Raw genomic sequence first — 15,305 nt, 5'->3', positions numbered from 1 at the left:
AACAAAACACCACATTACTTTACAGCCTGTGGCAGAAGTACCTATTCTTTATTCTACATTTTGATTGGATCTATGGCCTAACAAATTCTAATTTTTAATTTTCTTAGCAAAAAAAAAGAAAAAATGATGAGAATAATTATTTCCATGAATGACCAGTAAAGTTAGTGAGACCTTAGTGATCTCCTCAGTAATTGGCTTGAGAGAAAAATAGGACAAATTAAGGATTAGGATAGAAGTAAGAGAAACAGAACTTATTGTCAGTGGCAAAGTTTCATCTGGAATTGTCTAAATATTTTGAAAATCATCATGATTTTACCTTTTAATGTAAACCTTTTCATAAGCTGATTACACCCCTTGCGTTCAGCAACTCTCCAAGTTATCCACTGTTCAGTAATTTGCATAAATTCACAAAATGCACATCTGTGACCACAGTGAAATGCCTCTGCATTTTGCATAAAGAAATTCAGCTTTGGCTATTCAAATTGTGAGATGTTGCAATTGTGCACGACTGTAAGAAATGTTTTGTGTTTCCAGTGGTTGGAATGGAGACTTTTAAATCTTATTACTCGATGAGAGGAGGAGTGCTCATTTTCAGGATTCTTCAAATTACTGTGTGTGCAGTTTAAGTGAAAACACAATGTGATGCCTGCAGTGGATGATAGACCTGACACGTTCTTAAAGATGAGTCAGTAACAGCTTGACAAAGTGCCTTTTGGAAACACTTTGAGTCACACATGTGCTTTTGAAGCAAAATTGCAGTATCAGGATGTAGAGGCTGTGGTCAGCCACTTTATATCCTTTGAGGTTTGTGGCTCAAGTCAGTAGCAATCCCAGAAGCTTTTCTCCAAGAGGCAGAGCTCAGGAGTTATTTTCTAGATTGATGGTGGATGGTAGCTTCATTTAGGCATCATTTGTATTTCCACATGAATTACATCGCAGAACCTATATGTACCTCAGTGCTGCTTGATAAAAAAAAATAAAAAACCACCATCAGTTTAAGCCACTCTGACAGAGGGGTGTTTTGTGTCGCTGGAAGGCATTTAATTTAAGTAAACCACCTCTTCTCAGTCGCTTTCATATCCTAGATAATGCCTGACGTCTGGAGCGCTTCACTCACTCTGCTCCTTTGGAGATTTGGTTTCATCCATGTAAATGGCATATCTCTCTCTCCCTCCCCGTCTCACCCGAGATCTTTAGCCACTCCTCTGCTCTCATGTGTCTTACTCAAAGATGTGTCATATTGGTATGATGTTCGATGCCACAGTGATCAGGCTGCATTCAGAGCTGACTAGACTAGTTCCACTACAGAGGATGTCTTAATCCCTGAGTTGGAGTGGCCACTTATCTCCCTGCACATCTCAGCATGGAGATAGAGGAGCTTTGGGGGTACAAAAAAAAAGAAACGTCAGTACGGAGAATTAGCCTGATTGTGTTGTAGCTCAGTGTTGTGTTTTACTCATTTATTTAATTTATTTTCTTATTTGTTCCCAGAATCCGCAGTTGTGTTGCGATGGCGGCAGGGATCTCTCACTCCTTGTTCCTGATGTGTTGGATCCTCCGAACAGCCAGCCTGGCATTCCCAGAGGAACCCGGACCCCTGAACTTCATCCCCACTGAAGGTAATGACCTCCTGGCTTTTCTGTCTTGTAGACTCTTATTCCCTTGTGTGCACTCTCTCACAAGACACAAAGTGGGAAGCTCTGGACTGCAGCCAAACACGCATGGTGATGAATAGAGGGGGGTAGGGGTACCAAGAACGTTCGTGGTGTAGGTCATGCAGGTCACAGAAGCTCTCACACGAAGGGTGTTGACTGCTGTCCAGGTCAGGAGATTTGGGGCCACGTTCAGGATTGAGACCATGCGTGTAAGAAGGGGTTCTCAGATTCATAGCTTCCCCTCACCAACATGCGTAGATCCTCAGGAGACGCAGCTCCTTCAGCGCTCAGACTCTGCGTCTCCACGGCAGCGTGGCAGTCTCCAGCTCTGACCAGACTTTGATTGATTATAGTTCGATAATGGTGACTGATGGCTTCCCAACCAAGTCCAGACCCTTCCCAAGCATCAATACAGAGCAAACATTGTCAGGCTACTGAGCTCCACACTGGATCAGCTGAATTATAGTGGGCGGCTTTCATCAACAGCTCAAGTCTGAATAAAACAGTCAAAGAGAAACATACATTGTCTACAAAAGAGAGAAAAAGAAAATACACTATTAACTTACAGATTTGGAACCAAACTGCACACCATGACCACGTTGCAATTTATCTGAAACAGAAAGGCAAAATTTGCTAAAAATCAAATTTTTAGCAATGCTGCTAGAATAACATACATTGCTTATGAAAGTTACAAGAAAACATTTGTTTATTGTTGTTTTGTGATAGTCTCTTTTGCTTAAGTCTACCTATCTTTGCAACACCAGGATAACACATTTTGATATTAGGTGATTAAAAGGCCAAGCTTTCTGCTCAGATAGTGTTGCATTTATAAGGATGGTTACCTGCCAAAACTATAAAGGTCTGTGTTTCTTTTTTCTTTAATAAATACTTCCAAACAGCGAAATCTACTTTTTGTTTATTTTTTAAGGTTCTTGGACTTATTTTTAACCTTGGTACATGTCGTCCTATATCTTGCATAAAACAGTACAAAATGAAACATAATGATAGAAAAATATATGCTATAGCAGTTTCTAACAAAGATGTTGTAGAAACTATTTTCCTTTTGATTGTAATCAGAAGCACATGTACAGCTGCTTCTCAGTTTCACATGAGAGATAATGTACTTTTTAAGGTTTTGCACAGAAACATATTACGTAATATAAGTAACATGTGAGATTATACATCATTTGTAATCTTCAGCAAAAAAAGTCACTCGCTTTTACATGGAAACCTTTTGATCAAGAACTATAGCTACATGTGCTGGTTACAGGTTGCAGCATGTTGCGCAATGAGAGATTGCAGTCTTACACATCTTTTATGTTTCCCAAAGTTATACCTCCTAATCTTGATCTAATGAAGCAATGTAAGTATTAGAAATACATAAGGGTTTGTCTTGTGCAAGTGGAAATATACCGTTATCATGGTTAGGAATGATGTATTCATTCATGGTTATTCTGCCTCATAAGCTACATCCTGGTTGTACCAGGTTGGACACTATTTTGGTTCCAAAATTACGTTTTTTTTTTTTTTTAGTATTTATCACCTTTGCTGTCATGCTGTACATGCTAGTATCACTAAGCCACTGCAGATTTGTTAACTGCACATCCATGGTGTGAAGCTCCTGGTCCTCTATTGCTAAGGTGCTGTGTTGCAATGAGATCTGATGACTGTGGAGGCTACTTGAGCACTATGAACTTATTGTCCGGTTCAATAAATCAGTTTGAGATTAATTGAGCATTTTGACTTGGTGCGCTTTCCTGCTGGAAGCAGCCATCAGGTGATCGATATTTGGTCTGCAAAATATTCTGAGGTAGGCTGTTGTGTTTTAAAGGTACTTGGTACTGAGGAGTCAAAAGTGTGCTAAAATATCCCCCACTCTATTACACCACCCAAACTATTGCTACTGAACAATAGATAGATTCATGGCTTAATGCTGTGTATGACAAATTCAAATTCCAGCCATTCCAGCTGAGTGTCGCAGCTGATATTGAGATCAGGCAACATTTTTACAATCTGTTATTGTCCAGTTTTGGTGATCTTGTGCAAAATGTAGCCAGAGTTTCCTGCTAGTTGAAACGAGCAGCACTCGTTATTGTCTCCTGATGTCGTAACACATCTGCTTCAAGGTCTAAGGTGTTTAATGGTGATATCCATCCATAGTTGTAACAAATGGTCACTTGAGCTACTGTTGCCTTTCTATCAACACAAGCCAGTCTTCCAATTCTCTTTTCACATCTGGCTATTTTCTCCCTTTGTTCCATTCTCTGCTAAACAGAGAGATGTTTGTGTGTGAAATATCCCATCAGATCAGCAATTTGTGAAATATTCAGACCATGACATCTGGCACCAACAACCAGTCCAGTCAAAGTGACTTCAATTCTCTTCATTTTCAATTCAGATTCATTTTCAGGTTTTAAATTCAGTAAACTGTTTTCATGACATCTAGGTGAGTTCACAGTCTTAAAAACATCATACGGGTTTGTTTTGCTCAACAATGGCCTTCAGTGCATATTAAGTTATATCTAGGCATACAGTTTATGCATAAATATAGAAATGGAAACATTTTGTATCAGCAAGTGATACCCATCTTTGTGATAAGAAATTTTGGTAAACACTCTAAGAAAAAGGATGAAGTAGAAAGGTTAAAAAGATCAAGAGAGATCAGCTGAGTGTAGAGGGGGATATAAAAAAGTAATGACGGTAGAGCAGAGAGATGATGAAAGGATGTCAGATGCAAACTTTCTCTCTGCATCTAAGGTGAAGGTCAATGCACATAGCTGTACAGATTCTTAACTGCAATCCAACCTATTTAAAAATAGCTCCCTTATTCTCTGACATTTTGTATCTTTTCTTCCTTCATCTCACTACAAAGTAATTTTTCCCCTCAACACAAAGAATACAGTGTCCTCTAAAATACAGAAGATGTTGATGTTTGCACATTCCTTTCTCAATCACCATTCAACAAAACATGGAATAAAAAACTGAATCTTGGAGTAAATGAACCATTCCTCTAAAATGAATCACCTGCCCAAGCCAGTAAATGGAAAGACGCAATGTTCCATTTTATGATGAATATTTCTTAGAAATGCTGAACTTTCAAGCCAAGCCTTTTATTGTTCAGTTTTCATTGGCAAAACTGAATGTTACTTTAAAATCAATTATGTGTTTCTCCCTGTTGTTGACCAATAGTGGTAAGAAGATACCCCGTGTTTCTGGGTCGACCGCACCAAACGTGGCTCAGACAAGAGCCTCTGCACATCCAAAGGATCATCCAGGTCAACCGGACTCTCTACATTGGTGCCAGGTACAAGAAATGCCAACACACACACGCACGCACACACACACGCACACACACACACACACACACACACACGCACGCACGCACGCACGCACGCACGCACGCACGCACGCACGCACGCACGCACACACACACACACACACACACACGCACACGCACACACACACACACAGTTCTATGTATCCAATAACCAACTCTATTTTACGGTTATACTTGTGAAATTTGTGGGACCTTTGACATACAACACAGTGACTTGGTAAACCTTCTACTCATGTTAAACTGTGTTGCATTTCCACTGTGTTACATTTCCAAATTTCTATTCATGCTATTGGGATATTATGTGATTGTACAGGAAAAGATTACACAAAGTTTCAAATTAGTTTTACAATTTAAAATTCAGAAAACTGTGGCAGTTTGATCTGAATCATTCCTTTGAAGCTCTGGCGATGTTTTTGACATTTAAGGGTCATTATTATGCCAGAACCTCTGCCAATACCTTTTGCAAGATTTTTTGGGGGATGGCTTTTTTGCTCCATCTATTCTCTTATAAACTCTGACTAGCTTCTCTTCCCATGTGAAGAAAAAGTATTCCCACAGTATGATTCTGCCACCACCAACTTTCACCATGGGCATTTGTGTTCAGGGTTATGTTCAGTTGAGGTTTTCTGCCACACTTATGCATATGGAAGGAGTCTACATGGCAGCACAGAGTGCCTTTAAAAAGTTCTCTATTTTTGACGTTCTTCTGTAAAGGCAGTTTTGAGTGTATGACTAACTTTTTGCTGACAAAATATGAAAGCATCCTTTGTCCGGATGAACACAATGGCTTTTTATGTGGCAGAATATGTGCATTACATTCTGCACTGCTGAGTTGTTTATTTTCACAAGGCTTTACTCTTTGAGTTTTGCTTTTTCCCCCCCCTCTTCTTACGTTTCCTGTTTTCACTACTGTCTTGAGTGTGTGACTGCAAGTGTTCTGAAATGTTTCATCAGTTCAAGTCTAAAATATCTCTGACATCTGACTGCACATAAGTTTCTCCAAATCAAAACTTCTTAGGCCTTCAAAGAACAGCTGTATTTACTCTAAGATTAAGTTATGCACAGGTAAAGTTTTATTTATCTTATTTTGTGAAAGAACTTGATTGAACCGGATTTTATTTATGGGGATTGTTAAAGTTGGTTTCAAACGCAAAGCGCTCTACACATGTAAGACTGTTTATTAAAACCATTAATCATTTTCCACCAATTTCCCACTTATGTGCTGCTCTGTGTTGCTCCTGCTACGTTAAAATCCAGTAGCGTACATCAAAATTTGTTGTTTTAGCAACAAAAAACTGTGAAAAGGTTCAAAGGCATGTAGATGTTAAAGAAGATGTAACTCAAATGTTCAGTTTCGTGCCGTGATTAAATTTTTCAGCAGGTATGTCAAGTATCAATACCTCATTTATTGGTATTTTATTCCTCACAGTCATTAAATGTTATTGGATTACCCAAACACTTAAGCAAACTGCAGTGTTAGCATTTATGTGAAAGCTTTATGAACTGTTAAATCTTACCCTTAGATCCACCTCTGCACAGCATCTTGGTCAATCTGATGTGAGAAGGCAAAACCATTATTTTTCTACAGTCACACAGCTTGTGGAAGCCCATATGCATGAGGTTTCAACCCTGCTGAGCCAGGAGACTTATGTTCCTCCCACCTTGTCAGGCAGTGACGAGGTGTGACAAACATGCAGGATTCTAAAGGGCTGTATTTTACCTCCAGTTGTCATCTTTTCCTCACCCCAAGTATGTTATTCTCAGTGACCAGTGATCCTGCAGAAACACAGTAAGTTAGACTAAAAGGAAAACTCAGGCAATGTTAAGCAAAAACATAGTGGTGCAATGCGAACGACTGTAAGTAGGAATAGTCAGACAGGCTTAGGTTCTGCATTTGAGCAATATGTAAAACTGCACTGATTTAATCCCCAATAAAGAAAGGTAATGGTCGCTAACCATTCCTTAGTGACACGGTTCTTAAAGTCACAGCTGTTGTCAGACTCCTCTCACATCCTCACAGTAATAGAAACCTTGCAGCCTTTAAATGTTAAAATAGGTGTTAGGAGCCAACTAACCTTTCACACGTCTCATAATCTGTCGTAGCCTATCCAGAATAATGAGTGCGGTCCTTTTCGAAAGGACATGTGTCTCAAATCGCAAATGCCACTCCTCATTTACAAAAAATCTGGGCCAGTCCGGGTGCACCTTTTCTTTGACCAACAAATGGGAGGTCAAGTATGTTCTTGTTTTGTCTCAGTGGAATGATGTTCTCCACATGTGTATAAGTCTGTGGAATGTGCTGATCTTGAGCAAACCGCCGCCATGGTGGTCAAGACTGAAGGCAAAGGACAAACAGCTCATTGTAGTTTAAATGTCAACAGTACATCTTCAACATCTGAGAAAACAAGCATCAGCTGGACTAAATTTGACTGGATAAATGGTATTATAATTCAAACCACGATCTACTTTTCCTGATCAAGAAAAAGAAGTTGGTGTTTTCCAAAAATAAAGAGACGCTGTGGTTGAGGAAATGACCCGGTCCCCTGCCCCCAGCTGGTCCCACCTCACTCCTGGGACGTGGTAGTAAATTTATCAAACTATGTAACATGGTTGCAGCCATTCTGTCTGCACTGAGACGGCCCATGAGCTAACACACGCATGTTTTTAAACAGACTGCTAATAAAACTGTCTGAGGCAGCCAAAGCTACTACTGTCTGAAGCTCTGTGCTAAAATATAACCAGAACCATGAACCCTGTTGCAAAATGTTCACTTTGATTTACAGCAGTAAAATTTTTTACTAAGCAGGTAATGGGATATCAATGTTTCTACCAAGCTCATGATAGTAAAATACTCTACTGCCTCAGCAGCAATTAATATGAGGCAAGAGGGCAAAGGTATAGTAGTTTTTAAAAAAATACCTGGTTACGGATTTGTTCTTTTTTTTTTCCATTTGGTCACTTAATTTAGCCACATTTGTCGATGTTTAGTCATGAAGAGGCTGTTAAAGGTCACACCAAGGCATCTCAATCTGATTTAAGTACAGACTTTTACTGAGTTAATCCAACTCTTCTTTTTTGTAGCCATTTGTTGCAGGATTTGCTGCAAATCATTGTTCTGCTGCATTTATGTGCAAGTCCTGCGGATGCACATAAACTTAAGGTCACAAACTGATGACAAGACGTTCTTCAAGGATTCATGATTCCACCAATAACAGCAAGTTATCCAGGTCCTAAGCAGCAAAGCATCATTGCTTTTGTTTGTTTAGTCCACAGAATACTTTTGAAACATTTTGCGGATTATTAAGGTGTCGTCTTTTGTTTGTTTGTAGATTTTATTTGTTCTTTCTGGTCAGAAGTGGTTTTGGGGCTCCCACATGGAAGCTTTTTTGCCCACCCTCTTTCTCACTGTTCCGTCATGACCTCTGACCTTAACTGAGCGAAGTGAGGACTGCGGTGCATCAGATGTTGTTCAGGATGAGCTTTTTGTTGGCTCTTGGTGGTCATCAACCCTGAGAAATGTAATTTCACTTAATGTGGTTCACTGGAGTCCTGAAACCTTAGAGGTTTCTCTATAACCCCCTTCAAACTGACAGATGTTAACTTTACTTGTCATCTCTTCTAGCATATCTTTGTATTAGTAGATGATGTAATACTTTTTGAGATGTTTTTGCCTACTTGATGTTTTTAAGCAGGCTTGCTTTGAGTCATTTTGTTATTCTACAGGTATGGAGATACCAAGAAAGAGAGAGAAAACCGTGACCTATTCATTTTTTTAATTTAAGCTTGAAAGAAACAGATACATGTGTGAATGTGTGTGTATGCCAAGACGGCAACAGAGTGTTAAAATGTATAATGCATATATAAGTATCTGTAGTGGCAGGGTATAGCTGCCAAAAGCTCCCACAGAGAGCACAGCCTGATAAGACGCCCCAATCATCCCTGAGTCCTGTCACTGTTAGCATAGCTGCTCCTGAGACTGCAAGCGGAGCTAAATCCCTGCTGTAAGCACCTGCTGAGAGAAGCTACCCCTCCCTGCTCTATTTCCAGCCTTCCTAAATGAAATTAAACTATGTATTTGCCTGCTGCCAGGTGGGAGTAAGCACCTTGCTGCGTTAAGCCCTGTTTCATTGCTGTAAAGATGAGCAGCTGTGGATGCTGTGGGCTCCAGCTCTCACTCAGATCCGAAAGGCTAATCCATGCAAATATTAGCCACTTTAAAAGTGTTTATATTTGACAATATAAAAGGACAAAGTCAACTACTGTTCCAGTTGTGCAATGACTTTAACTGTGTGTGAGTCTGCTTGAACTGCTGTCTCACTTCCAGGTTGGAGGTCAGTCATTAGCCCACAGACGTTGACCTCAGATGTCAACAGGGGTCCTGCTCTGGTCACAGTCAGGTCAAATGCTTCATGGCAGACGGCTACAATGAAACTTGGTTGGTATAAACACTGGAAAGCCAGGAGGTCCCAGCTGCCCGTCTGACGGCGCTGACAGACTAGACTTCTAATGCAGACAGTAGTGTGTTTGAAAGACAGACTCACACAGGTGATGTGAGGACGCCCACATTTTATAGTGTTGAATTTTAGCAACATGGATGTTTTGTGTTCTTTCAGGTTTGGCATCACAATCAGTGCTGAAACTCAGGATTATTTTAATAAAATTCTATAAATGAAAGTTTTTCAATAGCATAGTCTTTAAAGACTGCAAATACAGCTACGCTGACATCAGCAATACTTATTTTCTTTTTTAGTTCCTTCATCATCAAGAAGGTAAAGACAATTGAAAAAAGTCGTAATACTAAAGGAAGGATTGGAGTATGGTTGTCCTCAAACATCACCTAACCCTTTATGTATTGTTGTGAATGTACTGTATGTATTGTGTTTTGGTGCTTTTTTAAATTAGTTTTTATTGTTGTTGATAGCTTCGCAGAATACAAGATTCTGTCTAACAAACAATTCAAGACCTAAAATTGAATGATTTTTATCTTCAATTTTAAACACAACACTGTTAGTCGGTCTAACACAGATTCAATCCATCCTTGTTCTATTCATTAGAGTGACTTCTTCTCCAGTGTACTAGAAAGTATTTCTGCAGCTCACACACTGAACTTCAGTGCAGCAGCTACTAAAGACAGGAGAGCCAAAAAAGAAAAATGTGAGGCTTTAGAGGTCTTGACCTCAGCTCTGCTGCTGTGTGGCTGAGCTAAAAGAAGAAGGTTCATGAGGTGGTCAAGTAAAAATTTAGGAAATGCTGACAGTTTATCTGGAGCAAATGTTGACTTTCTAATACCGAGGTCGGAGGGGTTGAGGCCATTAATAATGTGAGGCAGGTAATGGGGACACGCATGTTATGAATACAAAAACAAGGTCTGACAGAGTGAAATATGAAACTTGGTGTAAAATCTTAGACCAAACTGAGCTAATGAGAATGAGAGGAGCCAGGGGCTCTTCCAAGAGGGAAAGCACGTCCTACCTGGGCTTAACTAAACATCTGGTTAATAGCCTCCAAATACATAAATACTCAATGGTTCAACAAGAGGGCCTTAAGAAATTATCCTGCAGTATAGTTAATCTAGGTAGGACTGGTTTAATTTTCTTAAAGACTAAAACAAGGAGTTTCAGGGCATGTTCTATAAAGTCCTTTTGGCCAGGAGACACTGAGTTACTTTCTTGAAAAGGGAGATTACTCTCTACTACAATTTATTTCTAAGATGTCTTTTAAACAAATGCTCACACAGTCTTTCTAATTGAGATTCAATTACCAAACAACTTAGGTGAGCCATTTGAATCCCTGCTCACGTAATGTAGTGAATTTTTGCTCTTTTAGAAACATACTTTCATTTTAATCAAATGTTGTTATAGGGGCAAAAACTCGCATCACAGTTAAGTTAATTGGTCAGATTATCGTTTCTGTGATTTTCTTGCCTTTCATTCCCTTACAAATTTGTCCCCACTAATTTTCATAATAATTACATGGCGTTTTAAAATAAGTTTAAAGGAAAAATAATTTAATAAAGATAAGAGGAGTTTATTTTTTTCCCCATTCAATTCTATTATTTAACCAGACCCAGAGTTTGTGAGTCATTTGTATTGTTCAGACAGCGTGGAAAAGACTAGAAGAGCTGTCTGAGGGTGATTCTGCTATGAAAACAAATATGCCTTGCAGTTTAGAAGAATATTATTTTTTGTAGATTGACACATGTGATTTTTCACACTTCCATTGACTACTTCACAGATCACAAAATGTTTCTTGGTTCAGTCTTTAACTTAATATTTTTAACATTTTCAAACCACAACGGCTGCATGGTTTTACTGAGCTCCATTCACTGTATTTATTCAGATGCAATGCTGAGGCAGCCTTGGAGAGATTAGCCCCGACTCTCGGCTCTACACCATTTTGAGACTTTGACCTGTTAAGCAGGGGGTTCACTGAGCCAACACATCTTTACCCCTGAGCTCTGCAAGGCTGACTAAGGGTGGTAATCTTCTAACAGAACAGGAAATAAAGATAAATTATTCAGGAGAATGATGGCACCTGCAGACTCAATAGAAACTCCTAAAGTTTTCTCATTTAATTAAATCCGGTGTAAATCCACACATAACTCTTGATGTTCGCTCTCAGTTTTAACAGGATTCACATATGTAGTACACAAAGATAACCTCTCCGTCTGTCTGAGGAAAGGTGAAAGCAAGAGCAAACATGCAGCACAGATGAGAGACAGCGCTGGATGAGAAACGGGATCGATACCGCAGCACTAACATGGCTATTGGAGATTTACAGATAAGGCCATTCGGAGCTCGGCCTGTGCTCAGCTGAAGCCCACACTTCAGATCCATCCCAACAGATACGAAGGGCTTAATCAATATGCAAACGACGGCTGTTATCTGCCCAGCATAACTCTTGTTTGGTCGGCATTTTTCACAGGAACATCCAAGGTTGCCATACAATTAGCTAGGGATTAAAAGTGCAATAAAGCGGCATTTGGAGTTTTGTGAATTTATTCATGGTGTTAGGATTTTAGGCTATGTGTGGGCAGCATGTGAGGGTGTGAAAGCCTCAGTGTAACCACTTGATTAAATCATTCATTAATTCAATTACAGGCTTTTCAGTATGACTGATAAGTCTGAATTGGGAGGCTGAGCAGAAAATTCAAGGCAGTGAGTTAAGTTTAATGATCAGAGGGAAAAGTTGAGAGACGAAAAATGAGACTTTGCAACTTAGTCTGGTATAATTTCTCATATGATCGCAGACAAGTGGAAGACCATAGAGCTCTGATCTGAAGGTCTGTCTGATAAATTTGATTTAATAAATAAATGTTGCTGATTTCTGTGCTTTGCAGTTGTGCAAAATTCTGCAGAACTTATAAATATTCTCCTTCTAAGTTTTTATGCACATTAGTTTCAGAAATAACACCTTAACCTTTTAACAATTTGTCACATTGCAATCATCATCTTCACAACACAGACTTGTACAGTGGCTGAAAAAGGATACACAGCGGTAGCGGGGGGACATCATGCTGTGAGTTTGTATTAAATGTGTGGTTTGGAATTATTCCAAAAACACTAAGATACTGAGCTTGCAATAATATCCATTTTCTACTCTTGCATAGACAGGAACGTTTGATGGTCTGCTTAATGTAGCCCTGTGCCTTTGAAACCGTGGATAATGCTGTACTGACGAACTCAGCTCAGCCACCTTCTCTCTCTTTGTCTTTCTGTGCAGGGATGATCTTTTCCGGGTGGAGATGGACAACAGTGCTGGGGATGAGATGTTTTACAGCAAAGTACGTCTCCTGGACAGACACACGTAGCATTTACAACCTCTGTAGAGATATTGCTTTATGTCTGCAGAGACATGCATGTGAGGCTCACGAACTGAGATAATTTGGGCCTCTTTTCCTTTACAGAAAAGAACATGGGAGTCGAACAAAAATGACATCAGGATCTGCAGGATGAAGGGCAAACATGAGGTAAGACAGTTCCTTCATACATTTCTCTTATATTTATACATTTTAAGGTCTCGCAGGGATTTTGCAGTCAACTGTTCACAAATCCAACCACTAATGAGTCTCATCAGAGAGTCTAGTCAAAGTTAAGCTCAATTTTGCTTGGATTCATGATGAGCTATCTGATATAGTACTGTGTGCATTGGTCCAGTTTGTTCTTTTCCTTATATTTACAAATAAGTCAATATGAGATTATCATTTTATAGTAACCATGAGTAAAGATTTTATGGCCCCACTGTTTTTAAACAATGGATTTTAAACAAAAATGATTTGACTACTTCTATTTAAAACCAAACAGAAGCAAATAATCCTACAGCTGTTCAAATAATAATGAAAAAAATATTTTATTGTTATCTAGATAACAATTTAACAATAGATTGTTATCTAATAACAATCTATTGTTATTAGATTGTTATCTAATAACTGTTATCAGTTATTAGATAGCTAATAACTGATAACTAGCTAAACAGCGTGATGGATGTCACTTTTTTCGTTTAGTTTCCTCATAAAAGAGTGGTGTAGTCTTGTTTGAGTCGGCCCACTTTCTTCTGCATTACCACACGTTGATCACCTTCTCTGGCATCTCATTGAAAAGTCTTTATCTTGTAGAAACAGCATGATGGACATTTCTTAACCTATTTAAAATTTTTACTTTTTAATACCTTGGAGCTGGAAATTGGTCTATGCCTAATTGAGGATTTGATTTCTGCAATTAAATTCAATCTCCCCAGAAGATGCTACATTCCTAAATGATGAGAGAGAAAAAAAATCTGTTCTACTTGATTTAATGACATGCCTCGTGCTAAAGGCAATCCTGCAAATGTAGAAAAGATTAGTAACTAGTGCTTATTATAAGTTCTATTAAACTAAGGTGTCTGTCTAAATTAAAACTAATAGGGATGAAAAATTTATGCTAAAATAATAGCAATTTTGGAGAAGACTGGCAGGCACTTAATTTTTTCATTATGTTTAATTTGGCATGCTGTTTTACCTGTCAGCAAGCTGTTTCTTTAGTGGAACAAGTTTCTAATTTATTGATTGTTATCTTGCACCTACAAAATAAAAAAAAACTTTTGTGTAAAAAAAAAAAAATCAGCTTTCATTATTTTGTTTGAATAATTTGTATAATGCATTTGAAGAGAAGAGTGCCTGTTGAAACCACAGCATGCATTATCCATACTAAAAAACACAGTTTCAAGTGTAAATTGATCTATGGAAGTCCTATTTTTTATGAGCCACTCACTCACACAGGAAGGAAATAATAAAATAATTTTTTTCTGCTTAAAACTTGTCCCTCCATCGTGGGTTAACACCGCGGTTTGTGTCCTCACTAAATGTACGTGGGTGTCAAAAAACCAGTGTGGCGAGGAAGAGACGGGTGATATGTCCCAATAGCGGCCAGCAGCCCACGCCTGAATACCTCTTATATTTCCAGCACTCATAATCCGCTCTGCCGTCTGCCACACATAAACAGCGTATGTTAAGCTCATGTGTGCGAGTGGTTTTATGCAGGGGTTGATGAATGTGGTTGAAGGGGGCCACATGGGCTGTCTCCCCCTCAGGCACAGAAAAAAATGACTTATTTAACACAGCGAGAGAACACCTGACATTAAGTCTGTGTGAGACAGTGCCAAAAGGAGGCACAATGGAGGATCGAGGGACTGAGACAAAAAGCTGAAGCTCAGAGGAGGGAAGAGGCGGGGAGGGTGTGAGTCCCTGCTGGCCGACCCTGAGGAGGGCTGTGGGGCTGACGGAGATATGAAAGGTCTTCTTGCCCCTAATGACTGGGCTGCCTGCTATTGCCGTGAGTCACACAGCAACGCGAGGAAGATAAGAACACTGCCAGGTCCTTTCAGTCAGCTCTCCGAGGGCTCAGACGCTTTTCAATGGTTGCCCATAGAAATGCATAGATTTATGTAAACCTTCAGTCACTTTAAGGTCAACGTTTCTTGCTATTTTCCACATGAAATCTTTCTTTTAAACACTTATGTTTGATAAAATACTGCAGAAATATTCACATTTAAAAACACAGCAAAAAGAAAATATGTTAACAATGAAAGTCATTGTTCCTTCCATAAAAGATGACGTGATTAAATTATGTTGTCACTTTGCTGAAAATTTTAGACTAACAATATTCAGTTCCAATTTCGGAGTGCAGATTAAAAATGTATTTATGTTCTAAATTCACCACTGCCACCAAAATTTAAATTTACCTCTTGCATGTTTTTTGAGAAAATTGTGAATTTAATTGTTTATTCAGTTCACTTCAACTTAAGAAATACCTTATAAACCGCAAAGGAAAATGATT

At 39.0% G+C, this 15,305-nt stretch overlaps 1 protein-coding gene across 1 annotated transcript in view; it reads left to right on the top strand.

The window, feature by feature from the left end:
• Positions 1-15,305, top strand: part of sema6b (semaphorin 6B) — a 172,679-nt gene that overhangs the window by 78,015 nt on the left and 79,359 nt on the right. Inside the window, exons 2-5 of the mRNA XM_005795735.2 lie at positions 1,492-1,619; positions 4,845-4,959; positions 12,715-12,775; positions 12,899-12,961. Of these exons, the coding sequence (XP_005795792.1) occupies positions 1,511-1,619; positions 4,845-4,959; positions 12,715-12,775; positions 12,899-12,961 (348 nt within the window). The 5' untranslated portion in view covers positions 1,492-1,510. The remainder of the gene's footprint in view (positions 1-1,491; positions 1,620-4,844; positions 4,960-12,714; positions 12,776-12,898; positions 12,962-15,305) is intronic.

This window comes from Xiphophorus maculatus, chromosome 9, assembly GCF_002775205.1.
Source record: "Xiphophorus maculatus strain JP 163 A chromosome 9, X_maculatus-5.0-male, whole genome shotgun sequence".
NCBI lineage: Eukaryota > Metazoa > Chordata > Actinopteri > Cyprinodontiformes > Poeciliidae > Xiphophorus > Xiphophorus maculatus.
Note: the sequence above shows the minus strand (reverse complement) of the source record. Positions and strands in the feature narration are given on the sequence as shown.